Raw genomic sequence first — 22,575 nt, 5'->3', positions numbered from 1 at the left:
AAATACGAACAAATCAAATCCAACGACATTTTCAGAGAAAAAAAAAATATTTTAGAGCTATCTAGGGTTTATTTCAGGAGCAGTTTAATATGGATATTTACTTATAACATGTTACATCAAACATTTCAAAAAAAAATGTTAACAAGCCATTTGACAACATAACGACATTTAAAAAAAAAAAACTCTTGGAAAACCAGAAAGACAAGGAAACTTCCATAGCATAATGAAAAATAACTAGATTAACCAATAGCCAACCCTAAAAAACTATTCAACTATAGCATGAATCTAAAAATTCCCTATAATAGCAAATTATTGGTTTTTATTATTACTTACATAGCTTAATACTTAAGCATAATATATAAAGAATAAAATTAAGAAGAAATTATAAAGAAGAAATATTTCCAAAAACAATAGCCACCGTCAATAATGAATACCAGAATAACTTTCACAAATAAATGTAAGAGACAGGGAAATAACCAGGAATCTTGACCGATATTTTTCTAAAGCCTTGCTCACATGAAGAAGCACACTATGAATGAGAGAAATTGATGCCATAAATGCCATATTTCCATAATTTTTATAAATCTGTGAAAAATCCAGAAGCATGTGGACAGAATTTAAGAGATTCTAAAGTTCACCTGGAACTACCAAAGAATGATAACGGCAAGTGATTTTTTTTTTCCCCAAAAACAAGTGCTGAGGAGTCTTGCTCTATCTGATAATTAACATGTGAATAACCTACAGCAATTAACAAGAGAAATAGAAAATAGAATAAAACAGACATCATAAAAACTGCTTCTTATAAGACAATAAGCTTGCAATAAAGGCGACACCACACACGTGTGGGTAAAGGAAGTATTACTCAATGAACAATGTAACTGTTAAGCCTGTTGATCTGTGTAAATCTTCATCTCGAAATAAATTTCAGGTGTAGTAAAGGGTTACTTTAAAGTTAAGCCATAAAAACAGGGAAGGGGAAGACGTAAAGGATTGTGTGATATAAATCTGTGATGGAGATCCTGAATCTGAGAATAAAACAATGAGAAAAATACAAGGAAAAAGAGAGAGAGCTTTGACTAGATAAAAATAATGTCTTCTCTATGCCCCCAATCCAGCTAAACTTGTGAAATAGGATAAAAGATTTATATAAAGAATTCTTACAAATCAGTAAGAACAACACTGTTACCCCACTAGGAAAAGAAAAAAAGAAGAACTGACATGAACAAATTTTTCTCACAAGGAAAAAAATAATAAATGACCGATAAACATCTTTAAAAATATTTAGTTTCGCCCGGGAACTTTAGTTTCGCTGCGAAAGGAGGAAGGCAAACTAAAGCAATGAGATACTGTCTTTCTGCCATCCAAGTAAATTTAAAATATGTTAAATAACCATAATATTCAACTCTGGCAGAGCACACGAAATGGAGCGCCCTCAAACACTGCTGCTGGAATCTCTAATTGGTTCCAATTCCTGGAAAGTTATCATACAGCAGCTTGTGTCAGCTTTACAACAGGCAGGCGCTCTGACACTGAAACAGCCCTTCTAAGAATCCAACCTAAGGAAGCTGTCAGAGATTATCACGGCCTCCAGTCCAAGAACATTTATCACAGCCAGGACATGGAAAATACCTTTGTATCCCAAATAAACACATTATGATACAATCAGAGGCTACAGTGTCATGGTTAAAACCACTGGCATCTGGAGTCAGTCAGCCTGAGTGTAGATCTTACTTGGCTACATAGAAACGTTGTGAGCTTGAGCAACTGACCTACACTCTCTGCGCCTTACTTTTCTTTGCAGGGACAATGGAGATAGCCATGCTACCTACTCCACTAGCGCAGGAAAAGCTCTTAGAACAGTGCCTCCAACATGCTAAGTGTTCAATAAATGTCACTTAATATATCAGAAGTATTATATATGCATATGCAGGTATTTATTATATAGGTGCATATAGTATATAATAATAAATTCACATAAGACTAAGAAGTATTATGATTTTTAATATTATTAGACATTGAAATTAATTTTTAAGTTTGATGTCAAGAGAAATGTTTATGATGAATCAGACAGCAGAATTCACCAATTCTACACAATCTCTTCTAGGAAATAAAGGAGAAGGAAATACCTCCCATTTCATTTTATGGGGCCAGCAAAACCAAAGACAGTAGAAGAAAAGAAAACTAGGGCTAATACCCTGGGTGATCACAGACACAAAAATGCTCAGCAAACAGTGATCAATTCCAATCCAGGAAAATGTACCATGAAAAACACGCCCTGGTCAAGGGGGGCTTATCCATGGTACAAATGATTCTACAATCAAATATCAATCCATGCAATCCACCAAATTAACTGTCTGAAAAAGAAAAACCATGGGATCGTATCATTTAATGCAGGAAAAGCATCTGATGAAGTCCAATATTCATCTCAGATAAAAATGATCGACAGGAGTTCCCGTCGTGGCGCAGTGATTAACGAATCCGACTAGGAACCATAAGGTTGTGGGTTCGATCCCTGGCCTTGCTCAGGGGGTTAAGGATCCAGCGTTGCCATGAGCTGTGGTGTAGGTTGCAGACGAGGCTCAGATCCCAAGTTGCTGTGGCTGTGGCGTAGGCGGGCAGCTACAGCTCCGATTCGACCCCTAGCCTGGGGAACCTCCATATGCTGCAGGAGCAGCCCTAGAAATGGCAAAAAAAAAAAAAAAAAAAAAAAAAATCGACAAACTAGGACTCCAGTGTCAAAAAATTACAAACTGCAGAATTCCATTTGGATGACCTTCTCAGAAGGATAAAACTACAGTGACAGAGAACAAGGGGTTGGGGATGGGGGAGGGTGTGAGGACAGAGGAAGAGTCTGAGGGAGTTTTGAGGGGTGATATTTCTGTTCTACATCCTGAATGTCAGTCAATTCCACTGTATTTGAGTTGCTTTGAATTTTAACAGCAGGATTCAGGGAGCTCTGCCGTGGCACAATGGGTTAAGAACCTAACTGCAGTGGCTTGGATCACTGTGGAGGCGCAGGTTCGATCCCTGGCCTGGCACAGTGGGTTAAAGGACCCGGTTGGTGTTGCCAAAGCTGCGGCGTAGGTCCTGGCTGTGGCTTGAATCCAAACCCTGGCCCGGGAACTTTCATATGCAGCAGGTATGGCCATAAAAAAATAAAAAATAAAAAATAAAAAAAGGCTTCAAGACACTATATATAGTATTACATCAGCGTTAAAAATACTAAGGGAGGAAATTTACCACAATGCTGGAAAATACTGAAACTGACCTTCCTCATGCCCCGATTTATGGAAGGTAGGTTCAATGACAAACTTCTGCACATACCCCAACAAACACTTGTGATTTCTGATGCCCAAACAAGGAAATCCCAAGCAGAAGGTCATTACCATCAGATTTTTCTAAGCCTGGGTTGTTAAGGTGCTAGGAAACTTGGCTTTCTTTCGAAGTCATGTTCAGATCACAGACTAAAATTGCAACATCAGAGATGAAACCAGTTGAGATCTTTTAAACTCAAAAATTGCTAATTAGAAAAATTCATGGGCACTAATTTCCAAAACGACCAATCATTCTCTCGGTTTTATGGGGTGACTACCCAGGTAGAAGAAAATCCCAAAACAGTAACTTTCTCCTAAAGCAAGCTAACAGGGTCCTAAGAGCCAGTATTTCTGAATAAACCACATCTGTTAGAAGGAGCAGCCCCCCATAAAAATCCCTCATTTTCCCCACTTAGTGACCACACCTCACGCCAAATAATTCCCAGCAAGATTCTAGCCCTTCAGAAACACTGAAGAGTTTGAAATAATTTCACCCAGTCCATCTACATTAAATATATTTCTTTTTTTTTGTTGTTGTTGTTGTCTTTTTTGTTGTTGTTGTTGTTGTTGTTGCTATCTCTTGGGCCGCTTCCACGGCATATGGAGGTTCCCAGGCTAGGGGTTGAATCGGAGCTGTAGCCACCGGCCTACGCCAGAGCCACAGCAACGCGGGATCCGAGCCGCGTCTGCAACCTACACCACAGCTCACGGCAACGCCGGATCATTAACCCACTGAGCAAGGGCAGGGACCGAACCCGCGACCTCATGGTTCCTAGTCGGATTCGTTAACCACTGCGCCACGACGGGAACTCCTAAATATATTTCTAATCTTAACTTTCTGCCGGTTTTTTTTCCCTTAAGTGTTTACCAAGCAACGAGTCCGAAAACCAGGGTTTTCTGGCCCCAATTTCAAATCTCCTTCATGTCAGTTTCCTCAAACCTAAAATCAGATGTTAAGATAAAAGATCCCCAAGATCTCCATCTCCAATATTCTACACCAGCCAACAAATAACGGTGAAAGCAGTGTTTCAAAGGGCGTGGCTAGAAGTTCCCGGCGTGGCTCCATGGTTAACGAACCCAGCTAGCATCCGTGAGGTTGCGGGTTCGATCCCTGGCCTCGATCGCTCGCTCAGCCGGTTAAGGATCCGGCGTTGCTGTGAGCTGCGGTGTAGGTCGAAGACACGGCTTGGATCCGTGTTGCTGTGGCTGTGGTGTAGGCCAGCAGCTACAGCTGTGACTCAACCCCTAGCCTGGGAACCTCCAAATGCTGCTGGTGTGGCCCTAAAAAAGACCCCCCAAAAAAGGCAACAACAAAAAAAAAAAACAAAGGGCATGGTAAAACCGCTTGAAGAACAAAAGAGTGAACTACTTTCATGGAGCATTCATTCAGAAATATTGTGCAAATGACAGAAAAAAAATTATTCACCAGAGAAACTGTTAACTAGCCATGTGTAGCCTTTACCTGGCCCTTAGCTGAAAGTAATACAACTGCAGTGACTGAGAAACTCCACATCCATCCCGGATTCGCTCATGCAGACCGACCTTCTTTACTCTTGCCTCCCGTCCCAGGTCACTAGCCGGTTCCGGTGTCCAGCAATATTACTGGAGGTGGAAGTTTCCTTAATCCTTAGGGTTCTAATTTGCTTTTTTTTTTTAGGGCTGCCCCCACAGCATACAGAAGTTCCCAGGCTAGGGGTCGAATCGGAGCTGTAGCTGCCAGCCTATACCACACTCACAGCAACGCCAGATCCAAGCCACATCTGCAACCTACACCACAGCACAGCTCATGACAGCACCAGATCCTTAACCTACCGAGCGAGGCCAGGAATTAAACCTGCAACCTCATGGACCCTAGTTGGGTTCGTTAACCGCTGAGCCACAAAGGGAACTCCTAGAGCTCTAATTTTCGAATTAGCTTTATTTTGGGAAAAGGTGACAGGAGTTATTTAACTTGACTTTCTTTTGTAGAAAAAGGTACATGGAGTGTGTGTGGTTATAAAAGGGCGACACAAGCTATCTTTGTGATACTGGCTCAGTCCAATATTTTGACTGCAGGGCTAATATGAACCTACGCAGGTGATAAAATTGTATAGAACTTAAAACACACACACATACGCGTGCGTGCACACACGCGCACACACGTGTACTCAAACATAAATGGCACTGGGGAAATCTGAATACGGTTGGTGGACTGCATCAATGACACTACCCTGGTTATGATATCAAACTCAAGTTTCGCAAAATGTTACCTGGGAGGAAACTGGAAGAAATGTATAAAGAATCTCTCTGTACTGTTTCTTACAACTGCACGTGAATCTACAAAGATCCTAACAAAAATTTCAATTAATAAAAAAAGGTTATAGTAAAAACCATGTCTTCCCCCATTAGACCATTAAACCTCCCAGGAGGCAGCAACTCACTCATATCTGTTTCATATGTAGAGGAGTCAAAAGAAAGGAGGAGCTCCCGTTGTGGCTCAGCAGTAAAGACCCTGACTAGTATCCGTGAGGATGTGGGTTTGATCCCTGGCCTCACTTAGTGAGTTAAGAATCTGGCTTTGCCAGGAGCCGTGGTGCAGAGAGCAGACCCGGCTCAGATCTGGTGCTGGCTGTCACTGTGGCATAGACCAGTAGCTGCAGCTCTCATTCGACCCCTAGCATGGGAACTTCCATGTGCTGCAGGTGTGGCCCTAAAAAGAAAAAATATAAAAAATAAACATAAAAGAAAGAAAGGAGGAAGGTAGGGAGGGGAAGGAGGAAGGGAGGGAGACTTGGGCAGCTTGGGATGGTCCTGCAATGTAGCTAAATAGTCAGCTCTCATGCCGTCCTTGAGTATAGGAGTGTTTCTTTTGCACAAACCCTCTATGTACACACAACCCCAACTTCCTCTCCCATCGGAGTCCCTGAAGTAACCAGGTCTTTCCCCTCAAGGAGACCGGGTGACCCTTCTCTGGGAAATCTGACAGCTCCCTAATAAAGACCTAAAGCTAGAGACAAGTGCATTGCCAGCAGTATGGCCCACTCAGATCACCTTACAGAGGTACCATCAGCAGCCCCTCCCACATGCATAGTTTCTAATCGTCTTGTTAATGGCCTCATATGTGAATAGAGGCCAAAGATTCCTTGGCATAAGAAAAAAAGCACACAATATGCAAAACAACAACAGACACAGCAACTTGGAGAAAGAGAGTCCATACAGAGAAAAGAAAACTTTCAAGACTGCTACTAATATATGTAGGGATATAAGAGATGAGACTGCGTGTTGATGAAGCAGAACAGGATCATACTAAAAATAACTTGCAGGGGGAAAAGGAGCTCTTGGAAATTAAAAATATGACAGCAGAAATTAAAAACTCAGTATGAGAATTAGGAGAAATGGTTACATGATAGAAGATAATAGAAGAAAGGGAGTGTGTGTGTGAGTGTGTGTGTGTGTGTGTGAGTGTGTGTGAGACTGGGTCACTGTGCCGTACAGCAGAAACTAGAGCAGCATTGTAAATCAACTATACTTTAATTTAAAAAATAAAATAAAATCGCAAAAAAATAAAATATAGAAGAGAGGTTAAGAAAACCTACAGAAAATAGAGCAAGAGGATGAAAAAGAGAGAGAGAGAGAGAAAAGAGAAAATCAGAAGATCAATCCAGGAAGTCAAACACCCAAATACGAGATAATCCACCAAGAGTAAAGAGAGAACTCAGGATGGAGGAAATCACAAAAGACAAGTTCCCAGATCTGAAGGATATAAGCTTCCAGATTAAAAGAACCAGGTGAGTACACCCAGGAAAATGCATGAAAACAGAACTGCAGCAGCCATAGACCTGTGATATGCCTGAACATCAGAAGCAGAGCAATGAGCATACATGCTTTCAGAGAGAAAAAACAGGTTTCATACAAAGCAAATAAAACCTCAGGGAGCTCCTGCTGTGTCCCAACAGGATGGACAACATCTTGGGAGCCCCAGGACGTGGGGTGGATCCAGCACAGTGGGTTAAGGATCTGGCATTGCCACAGCTGCAGCTTAGTTCAAGGCAGAGGCTAAGATCTGATGATCCCTGTCCCGGGAGCTCCAGATGCCACGGGGCAGCCATCTAAATAAATAAATAAAAGCTCAGGCAGCATCAGATTTCTCAGAGGCAACACTGGAGGCTGGAAGAGCTATACCTTCGAAACGCTAAGGAAAATGTGCTCCAACCTAAACCCTTGATCCAGCCTAACGATCCGTCTTCAAAGTGTGGAGGCAGAATTGATATCTTTTCAAACCTACACTATCTCAAACTTTGTTATTTCTATACCCCTCGTCTTAGGAGGCACCTGGAGTATGTGATCCCAAAAAATGTATACCAGAAATGAAGGCATAAACCAAGAAAGACACACATGTGGGTTCCAGGAAAGGGGGCTCTCAACATAAGAAGAGCTGGAGGAAAAACAAAAAGCAAACAAAAAACGATGGAGGATGAAGCTGAAGGAAGGTGTCAAGATGCCAGGTGGGCAGCAGGTTTAACAAGCAACCTGTGCAGACCAGAACAGGCCAGAAAAATCTGCAGAAGATATTCTCCAAAGAGAAGCGGGTAGGGTATTTAACAGCACTGTACATTTGAGGAGATGAAGGCAGCCAGAGGAAAATCTGGGCTTCGATTGGTGGTAAAGGCATAGAATCCTAGGCAGAAAAACAAATACTAATTCATGTTCAGGACAGAAAAATTAAGCCCAGAGTATTTCACAGCTTAGTTATGTAGGGCACTGAGGCGGCTGAAACAAGATTTCCTGACCATTGATCTGGCCCAGTGGTGCCCAGGGCTGGCTGAAGAGGTAGACTCCTCTGGCTCACTTTTGAAAAATCCCAAAGCCCAGGCTATACCCAGGGACATTACATCACGATCCCTGGGCGGGGGGCAGGACCCAGACCTGAGTAAGGCTTAAAGGTCCCCAGTGATTACAACGTGCAGGGAAAACTGAGACCCACAGGACTGACCAAAGATACAATTTCCACTCTCATGCAACCCTCACAGAACCTTCCCTGTAACGACTACTTATAATCTTGACTTACAACCATCAGCTATATTCCACCTAGGTGCCCTACCCGTAATCAAAGTCAAAATGTCCCCAAATGAGTATTTCGTGTTTGTTTTTAAAAATGGTGTTAGTAGAAATTCTCTGGTAGCCTAGCAATTAAGGATTTGGTGTTGTCGCTGCTGTGGCTCACGTTCCATCCCTGGCCCAGGAATTTTTACCTGCCGTGGGTGCAGCCAAAAACAAAAAACAAACAAAACAAAAACAAAAACAAAAATGGCACTTGTAAAAACAAAAAATGACCCACTCCTGGCCATGTATCTGGAGAAAGCTCTAATTTGAAAAGATGCATATACTCCAATATTCACAGCAGCACTATTTACAACAGCCAAGACAGGGAAGCAACTTCAATGTCCACTGATGAATGAATAAAGAAGATGTGTGTGTGCGTATGTGTGTTCATATATATTCCAATATTCCACATATACACATAATGGAATACTACTCAGCCATAAAAAAGAATGAAATAATTCCATCTGCAGCAACATGGATAGACCTATAGATTATTATACTAAGTAAGTTAAAGAAAGATAAATACCATACGATATACCTTAGATGTGGAATCTACAAACAAACAAACAAAAAGAGATACAAATGAACTTATTTACAAAACAGAAAGACTCACAGATACAGAAAACAAACTTACAGTTACCAAAGGGGTACGGGGGGGGGTGGAAAAGGGATAAATTAGGAGGTTGGGATTAATAGACACCAACTACCACATGTTAAAATGAATAAACAAGGATCTACTGTATAGCAAACAAAACCATATTCAGTATCTCATAATAAACTATAATGGAAAAGAATCTGAAAAAGAACACACTGGCACCACTGGAGAAAGAACACACTGGAAAAAACGGCGCTAGTGACATCTTGCCCTCCACTGTGGCATCCCCCCTTTCTCCTGGTCACCCATGCTTCTCACCACGCCCTTTGTTCTTACATCAAAGTCCTGCTCAAGAAACCCATTTGTTACTTCCTGTTCTTCACGGATTTGGATTCCACCGCATGTCACCCAAGTGAAAATGACTCCTGCTAAGGCCAAAGGGGTGCAGAAGCACACAGAGGGAAAGGAAGAGAAAAATACAAAGTTGCAATGTGAAATTCCTCCAAACTAGGTCAGTGATGAGCTTCCTTATCTTTTGTTCTCCCTCTCCCAGAAATGAGGAGTGATTGACAAGCAAGAATAATAGCTGAATCTAATGATTTAAATAAGCAACTTGGACTGGTCTGGACAGCTCAGGAAACGACAGGGCCTTGCCCAGTTCCCTTGAGCTCCCACCTAATCTCTAAACTCTAGAGACAGAGTCATGACCAAAATGCTCCACAGTCACAGATGGGTCCAGCCACGCTGAGTTTTCCTAAGTCTCAAGCATCTCTGCACTGCCATTCATACCCCACTGCTCCCCTTTCTACACATCAAACTCATTAAAAGGCCAAGGCTTTGTGGGAAGGTCCGTGCCTCATGCCTGATCAGCTTGCCGTCCTCTCCCTCACGAGGTTAGGGTACCAAGTTACCTCCTCACCTGCAGTAAATGAGAGAAGAGGACTCCCCAGCATCTTAGCCGACACTTTGTTTTCATTTCTGCCAGTCTGGTTTTGGAAAATCATATTTCATCATTGTAAAATTTAGATTTCCCTGGTTCCTACCAAGGCTGAAAATTTTTCCTGTGTCTTCTGGCCATCTACAAGGGTGAGCGTGTATGCGTGTGTGTGTGTATGTGTGTAAACTGCCTTCCCATTTCTTTTACCCATTTTTCTCTAAGTCTGTGTTTCCGCCCTCCATTCTTCACCAACCTAATTCCTTTTGTTTTCCAGGTGTCAGCTTCTACCGACCACTAACACATTCTCCACGCCCATGCTGTGTTTCTCATTTGTCTCTCATAATTCTCAAAACTTAGTTGTTCAGTGCCTCTCTTCCCACTAAAATCTGAGCATCAGGGGGATGCTCTGGATATCCATCTCAGACATGGCTGTCACCCCAGCAACAAGCAAAAAGCCAGCCACATGTTTACTGAATGGAAGAACGAAGGTCCCTGTATCTTACACGGGCTGGGTCCAGGCAGGAGCTCACTCAAGGGATGTGGCCAAAGGCAGTTTCATAAGGAACCATTTCCAAAGGTGCAGGCAGGGTTGGAGAGACCAGAGAGGGCCGGGAAAGCCCCCCGGACCGGCAGCAATGAAAAGCATCACCCAGATGAGGGATGAGGATGAGTGACCAGCAGGTGGACCCCACGAGACCTCAGTAATCGGAGAGAGTCTGGAAGATGCCATCCACATCTGAGAAATTATGAACCCCATGATCCAAACTGCCTGAATGGTGCCCAGCACCACTTCACTCACAGAAAAACCTTCTTCCCCTGAATCCCCAACACTTCCAATTCTCAAACCCCACAGGATGACACCATATTTGAGACGGCTGCAAACAAGAAACAAAAAGCATTGCCAAACAAGCGCTACAGAAACTGAAGGCAGGAAAAGGCCAAACTCAAATTCCCTTCCTGGCAGGACTACTTGATTGCTGTACAACTTCAGGGATGTTTTCTTTTTCTTTTTCTTTTCTTTTTTTTTTTTTTTTTTGCTTTTGTCCTTTTAGGGCTGCACCCACGGCATATGGAGGTTCCCAGGCTAGGGGTCGAATCGGAGCTACAGCAGCCAGCCTATGACAGAGCCACAGCAACGCCAGATCTGAGCCACGTCTGCGACCTATACCACAGCTCACGGCAACGCCGGATCTTTAACCCACTGAATGAGGCCAGGGATTGAACCTGCAACCTCATCGTTCCTAGTTGGATTCGTTTCTGCTGCACCACAATGGGAACTCTTTTTTTTTTTTTTTTTTTTTTAATTTTTAGGGCTGCACATGCAGCATATGGAAGTTTCCAAGCTAGTGTCAAATCAGAGCTGTAGCTGCTGGCCTACTCCACATCCACAACAATGTGGGATCCAAGCCGCATTTGCGACCTACCCTACAGCTCACAGCAGCGCCAGATCCTTAACCCACTGAGTGAGGCCAGGGATTGAACCTGCATCCTCATGGATACTAGTTGGGTTCATAACCCACTAAGACACAATGGACATTCCCAGGGACATTTTCTGAAACTACCAAACCCAGGTTTCCCTATTATAAATGTCGGCATACTATTATTCCCCCTGAAAAAGTTATTTTGCTCAAGGAAAAGAAATCTCCTTAAGGAAAAAGAGGGTTGCCAAAATCCTGTCCTATCAGCCAACTTCCACCAGGCCTTGGAATTCTGAGCGAATGGCTGGTTTTGCAATTCTTTTGGCTTTGCCAACCCTTCAGGGTAAAAAAAAAAAAATCTTCCCACTAGGATTCAAGACTCACAAATGAAGGAAATCTTGAGAAAAATCTGGGTTGATGAGCAGCTAAGAAAAGCCAGGAGGAAGGAGACACATCTATATATGTTTAGGCGGAAAATAGAAAAGGTTGAAAAGGAATGTTTCTCTAAAATACTGCTTCTATGAAAGCAACCTTCTGTTACTCCTTTACTCCCAAGTCGACTGAAAAAGACAGTGTGATTCCCACTTTCTATTTCTGCCCCCTCCTAGGCTGGGCCTGGGGTGCAGTGGCCCGCAGCTCTGACACGGGAGGGCTTGGGTTTCAGATCCTGTCCTTAGTGAAGTGACACTGAGCAAGGCATTTGCCCTTCTCAGCTCAGGGTTAGTCGGTAAAAAAATGTGTAACAGCCTCAAATTTGCTGGATTGGAAGCCAAATTATAAATCATGAAAACAGCATGTGCCTGTAAGTGGGTCTGTGACACACGTAGTTAGGTTTTATCACAGGCACTGTCAGGTAGACATCAAGACAGCTTCCTTACTTAACAAATGCCTTCTGAGCATCTACTCTGGGTGGGGTGATGAGGGGACCAAGATGAGGAAAGTTTAGAGGGTCCCTGACCTCCTGGAGCTTAGAATCTTCTGAAGAGGAGATGGTGTTCAAACCCCAGGAGCATAAATACATAATTGCCAACTTCGATCAAGGCTACCAAGGGAAAACGCAGCGTGTTCGGAGAGCAAGACCCGGGCAGGCCCATCAGGAAGCTCTTGCTTGGGCCCAGAAGTGAAGGATGGAGGATGAACAGGCTGCAGTGGTGACAGTGGGACAAGCACCTGCAGAAGTGGCCCCCTTCTGAGGAGCAGAAGAAAGACCAGAGTGATGACCATGGACAGGAGAGGCCAGAGAGGGAAGACAGGGCTGGAGAATCCAGCAAGGCCTCCCTGGAAGCCACAGGAGGGGTTGGAAGGTCGTGGTCACCGTCCCCTGAGGAACAGAAAGCACAAAGCAAAAGACAGGCTCTCAGCTCCGCAACTGGAATTTACCGTTCAAATCCCCACTGCAGTCTCTTTTCAAATACCACCTCTGGACACCAACCAGTTACAGAGAGCAGCAATGTTTTCATGACTAGAAAGTATTTCAATAAAGACTGTATACATACACACACACATACATGCACATACACACATGCACACATACATGCATACACACGTACATACAAGTATATACACATAAATACATATGTACATATACATGTGTTCACATACAATATACATGTATGCACAAATACACACATACACATGTATGCACATATACAAACATGCATACACACATACATACACATATACATACACAATATACCTATATACATACAGACAGACATGCATATGTGTGCACACGTACATATACACACATACGTTTACACATATACATACATACACATACACCTATAAACAACATATACACACATGCATATATACAGACATATACACACATACACATGTGTATGCACATATACATACACACACAAAACATATTGATGCATATATACATACACATATATGTACACACATATATACACATGTGCACACATAAATACATATACACATGAACATATATTCACACTTACAATATATACACATATGCACATGTAAAAACATACAGGCACACATATGCACATATACACATGTGCATATACACATACACATATCTACACACAATACACATACATGCACACACACATACACACAGACATGCATATGCATGCATACATATACACACATATGCATACATGCCTACACATATACATATATGTGCATAAACATACATACACACATGCATATATGCAGACATATACACACATATATACATATGTATCCATACACATATACACATACATGTGTGCATATGTACATGCATATATACATATACATGCACACAAACAACACATACATAGACATGCATATACACATATATACACACATACAAAACATACAAACACAAATATACATACACATGTACATAAATATATACACACAAAATAAAAACACATATATACATACACATATACATGCACATATATACATACATACACAAACACACATATATATACAAATATATATGTACTATTTGCCTTTTACCATCTTGGGAAATGTCTACCATCACGCCTAAGTTATCATCCCTTTGCACCCCTGGTCTTTCAAAGATAGCCACAACAATATCTCCCATCACATACGCTCGCCTCCTACAGCCAACGTATGCTGACATTCCTACCTCCAGTAAGTGGTGGCATCTACATCCCCTCTCCTTGGACTTGGGTTGACATCTGTCCCTGCCCTGACCAACAGAAAACAGTGGAAGTGGTACCACGTGACTTCTGAGGTTTTAGATCCCAGCTGCCACGCTCTGGGGAAGTTCAAGTGCAGTCACATGGAGAGGCCACATGTAGGTGTCCTGGTTGACAACCCCATCGAGGGTCCAGCCAACAGATGGCAGGCGCCCCAAACGTGTCAGTGATGACGCCCCCGCCCAAGGACAGCAGATCCCAGTTGTGAGTCCCCAGCCCTCCCAACTCTCCAGCTGAGGTCCCAGACATAATGCAGCAGAGACAAAGCTATCCCCACTCTGCCCTGTCCAAATTCCTGACCAAGTACCCTTGAGTAGAAAAACAAAATAGAAGTTTGGCAGCACTATGTTTTGTGGTGATCTGGTATGCAACAATAGTAACCAAGCCAAAAAGTAGCTTAAAGTTTACACATATATATGCATGCATAATTTTTATATATATATATATTCACTATTCACCTCCCTAGGAACCTTCTAGAGGGGATATCTCATTACTCCTGAGTTACAAGCTCTGGACTTTATTCACACCACTTCTGGAATAAAGAAGACTTAGGTTCCTTACTTCAAAGAAAAATTAAATACTTTTAAACCACTCAAAACACACAAAGCAATCCATTCACACTGCGAAAAGAAAAAGAAAAGAAAATCCTCGTTAGCGAATCTGACACCTTATTTCCAATGGCTTTGAAAACATCAGAACTAAGATTTTCACTGGCAACAACTAAATAGGGCACCCAGGGCTCCTCTTTCCTTCACTGCTGGAGGCTCAACCTTCAGCAAGGAGTGTCTGCAACTTAAATGAGACTATGCATAGAAAGGTTACATAGCACAGGGACGGAAGAGAAAAGCCTGCCAAATTCCAGTTGATGTTGTCACTGCTTTTGTTGTTGTGAGAATCAACATTTTTCTTGATTCTAGCGTTAATTCTTCCTGACTTAACCTTAACAGGGCTCCCATCTCATCTTAGCAGAAAAGAATCGAGACTGAGTTTGGTTAGATGTCCTGAAAGGGATCTCCAATCCCAGGCAATTAGAAATGCTATTCAACATTATGTAACACACCTGCCTCAATCCCTATTTTGGTTTGGTAAAAGAACTGTCCTTTTTGTATATATATAAAAAGAAAGAAAAATCAATATGTGTTAGAAAACAGGCTTCTGAGAAGTTGCACTTAATCACTGCATGGTTTTCAAGGTGGATAAATAAAAATACCACCTTTGGTGTGTATGAAGGTAGCACTATGTGGTTACATAAATATTACAAAGCTGCACCCGGTGATGAATGGTAGTGGCATGAATACCAGGAAACAGAGGTGGGATCAAAGAGCCAGGTCACCTCCTCTAGATTTCTTCCTCTCTTCCTCAACCTCTGTGTGACCCTATCACGCGGGATCTCCGAGTCACAGTGTTTTTAAAAAGAGACTAAATTCCAAACTTTTTATCCACCCTAAAAGGACCCTCAAGGACAGCAGCGCCAAAGTTGCCAGGGTAAAAGTCACCATTCAAATGGTTGAGGGTGCTGATCAGAAACCTCTCAAGCAAAATTAGTCATTTGCAGCTTCACGCACATTAATCCGTATCTTAAAAACGACATCGAAAAACCCGGGTCTTGCGAAATACTGCTGAGCATCACGTAATGAAACTATCAAGTGGAAGAATGGTGATTTGAGAGAGAATTACAACTAGCATGGCAGTAGGGGCTGCGTCGCACCCCTCCCAGTGGGTCCTCTTAAGCCTCACTTTTATGGAGGGGGATGGAGGGGGTGGAGTGGCAGGAGAATGCAAATGGTAAGAAGGAGAATGATCCTTGGAAGGGACGATGGAAAGGGCTGTGGAGTGGAACTAAAACTGAGTTGGTGGCACCTGGACAGAAATGTCCCTGCTAGAGAGACCATTTCCAAGTGACACCTAGTCACCAAGTTTCAAGTTTGCAGAGTGTCTGGCACACCTCCCGAGCTGAACACCCCAGCTTTCCCAGGGCCAAGGCAGCCCACTGTCGTGGATGGACTTAACTGTCTGGGTCACATTCTCCATCCAGACAAATGTCATTTGTAGCCTGGAAAGCGGTGGGAGCACTATGGTTCACAGAACCCCAACATGCAGGAAAATGGCCGGCATGTCATTGACTTGAAACGGCCCTTTCTGAAAGTGGTGCAAAAAACAGGCTGGCTTTGCGCTCATCAAAACTGGGAAGGTGAAAAGGGGGTGAGTGAAAACGCTCTTTGTGAGAATTGGCCAGGAACTGCTTCCGGCAGGTCTGATTCTGCCCTTGGACAGAGGTTCAGCCTCCCTCACCCGGCACAGTCCTGAGGTCGGTCCCGAACGCCTGACATTGTAGGCTGCAGGAGAGACAGAGAGAACCAAGGAGCCTCAGGGCTCCACTGAAGACCAGGACGGCCTCTCTATTACCATATATGCTAAAGTCTGTCAAGAGGTCTGCTAAAACCTGAACCAAGACCCGCCACCCGCTTTCCCCGCCAGGCAGGAGAACAGCCTATTTGGGGGAAGGGGTCCCTTTTCTTAACTGATGGCACCCTTAAAAATACTTGACCACCCCTATCCAAATGCCTTCATTCTGCACTTCCTAACACCTGGTATGGGGGCTACGTCTACCTCAACACCAAAGCATGTATTTGTAACTGCTTTTTCTTACAAGCATTTATATGGCTGTTTTCCCACAAACCGGGCCACTTGAATTGGCTGGGATATAAAACCGTTTTACAACAGTTATTCTTCCAAGCCTTTCCTCCATTCCTTTGACTGCTCCATACCCAGGATCCAAACTCTTTTCAGTGGACAACTGTTCTAAGCACATTTCTCCACGAGGTCTACTGCAGCTCCAGAAAGGCCAAGGACAAAAATCAGACAAAAGTTGTGAGTAAAGGGGGGACCCACGGCAGGGCATCCGTGAGAGCAGGGATGGTGCGGTCTAACAGTTTCTTCCAGAGCTGCAAGTCCGCAAAAGGGATCAGTCTTCCCAGTGAGTGGTCAGTGGAAGAGAACCAGTCTGAAACCCCAGCCGGCACTTTTTTTTTCCCACCAGGAGTTCCCGCACCTGTTCTGGAAAGCCCCGGGGATGGAGCTTTCCACCCGGGTTCATCCCGTCTGTGCCTTGCACGGATAACTAACTGTGCGTTTGCCAGTCAACCAGCCCTCTTCCTGCCCTCTGTCCCCAAGCCAAGGAGCGCACAGGTGGTCAGCCGCACAGGTACGAAGCTTACCAGGACAACTTTAATAATGGCCACCGGGGACTTGTTTAGGGTAATGGGCCCCACCGCCGCCGCCACCAGCCCTCCAGCTTGTGAGCAGGAAGGGCAGAGCCAAGAGGCACAGGTAAGGGTTCCCAGGGCAGCCAGGCGCCCCAGCCTGCCGGCCGCTGCCGCACCGCGCGGCCCCCGCCTCCGGGTCCCCCTCCGAGGGGCAGAGGGCGTCTTGGCCCCGCACCCTGCGCGCCTGGCCCCGGGAGCCCCGAGGGGCAGAGGGCGTCTTGGCCCCAGGAGCCCCGTGCCGTCGCCGCCAGAGTCGCAGCGCCCACTCGGGGCGGGCGATGAGCACTCACCGTCGTGCTCCTGCATGCTCGACAGCGACCAGAGCAGCAGCGCCACCAAGGCCAGGAAGCAGATCTGGCTCAGCAGAAGGTCCCTTCGGCGGCTCCGGCGACGCTCGCGCTCCTCCTCGTCGGGCGACGGCGGCATCCTCCTCGGGAGGCAGGGCGGCGGCCCCGTTGGGGGCCCCGGCGGGCGGCGGCCGCTCCGGTCGCGGGCGGCCGCGGCGGGGACCGCGGCTGGAGGCGGCTCTGCGCTCGGCGGCGGCGTGTCCTCGCTGCGCTCCTGGCCGGCGGCCGCCGCCGCCTCCCCTTCCTCCTCGCGGCTGCCGCCGGTCTCCCGGTCTTCGTCCTCGTCGTCGCTGTCGCTCAGTCCCTCCTCTCCGTCGTCCTCCTCCTCGTCGCCGCTGGCCCGCGCCGCCGCCTCCCGGCGCTCGGGGTCCCCGTCCTCCTCGCGCGCCATGGCTCCCACGCTCGGCGTCCGCGCTCGGCCTCGGGCGGCGGCGCGGCGGGGGCGGCGGGGGCGGCCGGGAGGCGGGGGCGGCGGCGGCCGAGGAGGAGGAGCGGGAAGGACCGGCGGGAGGAGGGCCCGCCGCTGGTCAACTCGGCGGGCTGGCGAGGCCACCGGGGGCTGGCTCCGGCCTCGCGGGCTGCGGGAGCGCGTCGCGGGGCTGCCCGCCTACTCCATGGTCCGCGCGCCGGGCCGGGGCCGAGCCGGGGCCGAGCGCGCCGGGAGCACGGGGCGAGGCGGCAGCCTGCGGCGGCGCGGCGGCTCGGACGCGGGCGGGGGGCAGTGCGGGGGACGCGGCGGCGCTGGCCAGCCGGGCGGAGAGGGGGCGCGTGGGGAGGAGACTGAGCGGGGAGGGAGCCCCGCGCGCGGTCCTGAGATCGTGCCGGCGCGGGAGGGCACCCTCGGGAGGCACGCGCTGCCGAGAGGCGGGTCTCCGGGAAAAGGGGTTCACTCGAAGTTTCCGAGGAGCGGAGGGTCTCTCTCGCCCCTTCCTCACCTTCTGCCCAGAGAAGCGCGCGGCGAAGGCGCTGGGATGCCCGCCGGGCCACCGGGCTCGCTTCCTCCCTCGGGTCCCCGGGGTTTCCCTCCGCCCCCTTGTGGGGATCCCCCTGAGCGCCGGCTGGGGACCTGGAACAGGACTCCCCGGAGGCTCTTGGGCTCGCCAGGGGTGTCCTGGCTCCCGCCTCTGGCCCAGGCTCACACTTCACTCGCAGATCGATCGTCTTGGACCAAGCCCAGAGCTGTGGCTGAGGCAAGGAGAGCAGCTGGCACTGTCCTGGGGCAGGGCGGCCCGAGGGTCCCTGGCCAAACTCGGGAGAAGGCTCCTGGTCTTCCAGGGAGCTTTGGCCTGCCTCTACCTCCTGAGGTCAGAGCCCTAATTCCTGGAATTGCCCTGCCTCCAGTTCTCCTCCTGCCATCACCTTCTTGAGGTGTTGGCCTGCACCCAGCGGTCTCAGGCACAGCCACCCTCCCTTCTTGGGCTTCGGGCTTCCTCCCTGGTGTCTCCCCTGGGCTGCTGGCCAGGATGGTGGATCTAGCCCCAAGGAGGAGGTGCCTTTGTGATGGCGTTGAAAACAGAAGGGCTTGTTCAGAAAAGGCTCACCGGTATTGGTCCGGGTGACTGTCTCCATGGAATCCAGTCATATCAGGGAATCCAGCTTCTGACATCTTGTGGGGTGGGGATGGGGGGGAAACCTCTGCACAGGTTTCTCTACTCCTAGAGGACTCAGAGAATCCAAATGTGCACGCCTGTGGGTGGCCTGCTAGCCCAAGTCTCCTTAGATGACCCCCGACAGCATCTGGGGACAGCAGAGTCACCGCAAAGGACAACACAGGCCTTCCTAGGTGTCTTCCTTTCCACGGAGGGAGCCAGGAAGACGTCGCTTCCTAGGCCTGTTGTTCATTGACTCCTTTCTCAGAGGCGCAGAGCACCTCCCTTCCCCCACGATGCCCCTGTGGCTGTCCCTTGGCTCAGGTTACCAGGCACCAAGGAAGATTTGAAACCCTGAAAATTCATCCATCAACATTTTGGAGACACAGACATGAAATTCAGGAGCTCAGCATACCGTCCTGTATTCAACTAACCAAGAAAGACACTCAAATCCCTTTTTCTCGTGTAAATAGGAAAAATAAAAGGGAGATCCGGGAATATGGAACTAATTGGGCTAGGGAATGAGCACTGGCTCAGGGGGAAATTGCTGCAGGCACCAGGAATTGTGTAATCTGGGCTAGGAGAGGTGTCAGGAGTGGGGGCGGGGTGGGAGTTGCCAATTCCCTGGAAATTTTCTCAGCACCTGCACTGAGAGGAAGAAGCAGAGCAAGCTGGGAGGGAGAGAGGGAGCCAGAGAGACAGCTCACTCCTATCGTGTATAAAAATGATTTTTTAGTTAAGATTCATTTTGACGGATTTCAGAGCCAAGGGGGGATGCTGAAGTGTAGCAGAGACAAAGACCCCCTGGAAGCCAACCACCATCCAGGGAAGAAAAAAAACAGAAGCTTCCTGTCCCCAGCCTGACAGCACCTAGGGTGAGTGGGTCCCTCACCCTGCAAAGCCATGGCTTCTCTGCAGGATGGAAGGTTCCCTCTCCCCTCCCTCTGTCAGGCAGGTCCCTTGAAAACAGTTTTGTCCTCCTTGCCCTCTCCGTCTGCAGAAGCTCCCCCAGGAAACCGAATCTGGGAAGGAACCAGAGCTGAAATAACTAAGGTGCTATTTATCTTTCACCATCAGGATCCTCATCAATCCCGAGGCAGATTTGCCTTTTATTTCTTAATCTGTTTGCATTTGATCTCACATTTTATGCAAAGAGCCTCAGGGAGAAAATTCCAGGCCCTGATATATTCCTCTGAGAATTCACTTGCTTGGAAGGAGGTGCATCGCCCCAGGATGGGGCCGGCCCCCTTCCAGGAATGAGACAGGCGTAGTTACGTAGTTACAGGCACCTCCTCAGCCTGGCACCCTGGTCCATGCCCCCTGTTTTTATCTCCTAAAATCATTCCAGTTTCAGCTTCATGCAAAGACTGTGGACTGGATGTGGGGGCACAGAAGTGGTTCGTCTTTGCCGTAGCTCTGCCTCTACCATGTGAAAAGCCCTCAATAGACCACATGCGCTGATGTCAGCCTGAGCTCCCTCATCAGCTGGCAAGTAGGGCCCAGACCACCCATGTGTTATGTGCTCTCCAGCCTCGTTCCCAGGCTCCAGCTTCCCCAGCCCACAGCACCCAGACCTGATAGAGCAGTTTCCACAACAAAGCCAGGTTGTGTCTCCCTAACACCAAACAATGCCAGCTGTGTCAGACAAGCCACCGACTGAGATGGAAGGGAGAGGGCAGAGGAGAACTCAGGGGAGTCTCTTGCTTGGTGAGGTGACAAGTCTCCTCGCTGTGCGTGGCTGCCTCTAACACAGGGAGACAGGACCAACCAGAGAGAGGAAAGGCAGTTAAATGTTCACGTAACACCTTCAAACACGCCAAGGCCAAGCAATGGTGAAGCGGGAAATAGGTGAGAGACCTGTGTTTCTAGAACAGTCCTCGGATGTGGCACCACTGTCACACCTGCCTAGAGACTTAACCCCCCAGGCGCAGTGTGGTCAACCCTGGCCCTGGCCAGACTGATCAGCTGCTCTTCACCTCCAGACATGTCACCGGCATGTCAGTCACTTAGTTTCCAGCAGAACCACGGCTCCACCAAGAAAGGCATGAAGACTTATCTCCCTCCCTATTCTTGTCCAATGCCCTCTTCAAAAAGCAGGTACGGAGTTCCCATCATGGCTCAGCCATTAATGAACCCAACTAGCATCCATGAGGATGTGGGTTTGATCCCTGGCCTCGTTCAGTGGGTTAAGGATCCGGCGTTGCCGTGAGCTGTGGTGTAGGTTGCAGATACAGCTCGGATCCCACGTTGCTGTGGCTGTGGCTGTGGTGTAGGCTGGTGGCTACAGCTCCAATTGGACCCCTAGCTTGGAAACCTCCATAAGCCATGGGTATGCCCCTAAAAAGACAAAAATAAAAAACAAAAAACAAAAAAAGACCGGTAAAACTGCTCCTTTAGATGCTTCTTGGAGTGTCAGCATTTTGAAGAAGACAAAATAATCAGTCCTAGACATGCATGAGCCCCCGTTCCTGGTCAGAGGGTGTATGAGAGTATTGTGTCTGCAAGGTGGAGTTCACATTATTTTAAGCGTTCAAAACACACTCAAAGGAAACTTCTTATTTTATCATCATTTCCAGTTTTTCACTTTCTTTTTGCCCAAAGGTTGGCATTTGTTTGGATTTTGCATCATTACATGGATGTGACTGTAGATATTTTTTGCGTAATGGACCACTGTCATATCCTCAGCTGCCCATCATCTTTTTAAAAAATGCATTTATTGAAGTGTATTTACAGTCCCATGCCCACAGCTTAAGCGTTTAGCTCAATGACTTTATATATGTATATATATTTATATATATTTATATTTTTTTATATTTTATATATATATATTTATATATATTTTATATATATATTTATATATATAGAACCTACTTGGGTTCCAGATCACAACTTAGAACCTTCTAGGCCCCTCCTCCCTCAAAGGTCCCCTCGTGCCAACCTCCGACCAGGAAATAATCCTCAGAAGGCGGCCCCTCTTCCCACCTCTCCCTCACCCCTGGGTCATCGGTACCCATCCTTGAACTTCAGGTGAGTGGAGGCTGTGTTTGCTCAGCCTTTTTTCTGTAGGGATTTGTCCACACGGGTGTGTAAAGCTATGCCTGTTTCTTTCTCATGCTGCATTGGTGTAGGTTGTTTTCTACCTGATGCTTCATTTCCCTTCCAAGTTTAGTGTCAGCCAAGAATAACCAAACCACTGCCTCTGGATCAGAGACAGATGACCTTCCAGATTAGCTTGTTTTAGAAGGAACTTCAGCTGAAATTGAAACAGTCATGGGCTGCTTCTCAAACTGGTTACGCTGCTCATGGGTAACTGCGGGACAATAGGTCAACTGGCAAACTTAGGGGG

General features: G+C 46.7%; 1 protein-coding gene across 6 annotated transcripts in view; it reads right to left on the bottom strand.

Annotated features, from left to right (window-relative positions):
- SLC24A3 (solute carrier family 24 member 3) overlaps positions 1 to 22,575 on the bottom strand; it is an 808,408-nt gene that overhangs the window by 492,732 nt on the left and 293,101 nt on the right. Inside the window, exon 1 of one of the 6 annotated variants that reach the window (XM_021078001.2) lies at positions 17,584 to 18,061. The exons of the other annotated variants lie outside the window; for them this stretch is intronic. Coding sequence (XP_020933660.2) covers positions 17,584 to 18,031 — 448 coding nt within the window. The 5' untranslated portion in view covers positions 18,032 to 18,061. Of the gene's footprint in view, positions 1 to 17,583; positions 18,062 to 22,575 lie in introns of those variants that run through there. 6 annotated transcript variants of the gene reach the window in all.

This window comes from Sus scrofa, chromosome 17 (assembly GCF_054392235.1).
Source record: "Sus scrofa isolate SSC_HxYL_T2T_F1_AM1 chromosome 17, Sscrofa_HxYL_maternal_Yorkshire_Landrace_v2.0, whole genome shotgun sequence".
In the NCBI taxonomy this organism is placed as follows: domain Eukaryota; kingdom Metazoa; phylum Chordata; class Mammalia; order Artiodactyla; family Suidae; genus Sus; species Sus scrofa.
Note: the sequence above shows the minus strand (reverse complement) of the source record. Positions and strands in the feature narration are given on the sequence as shown.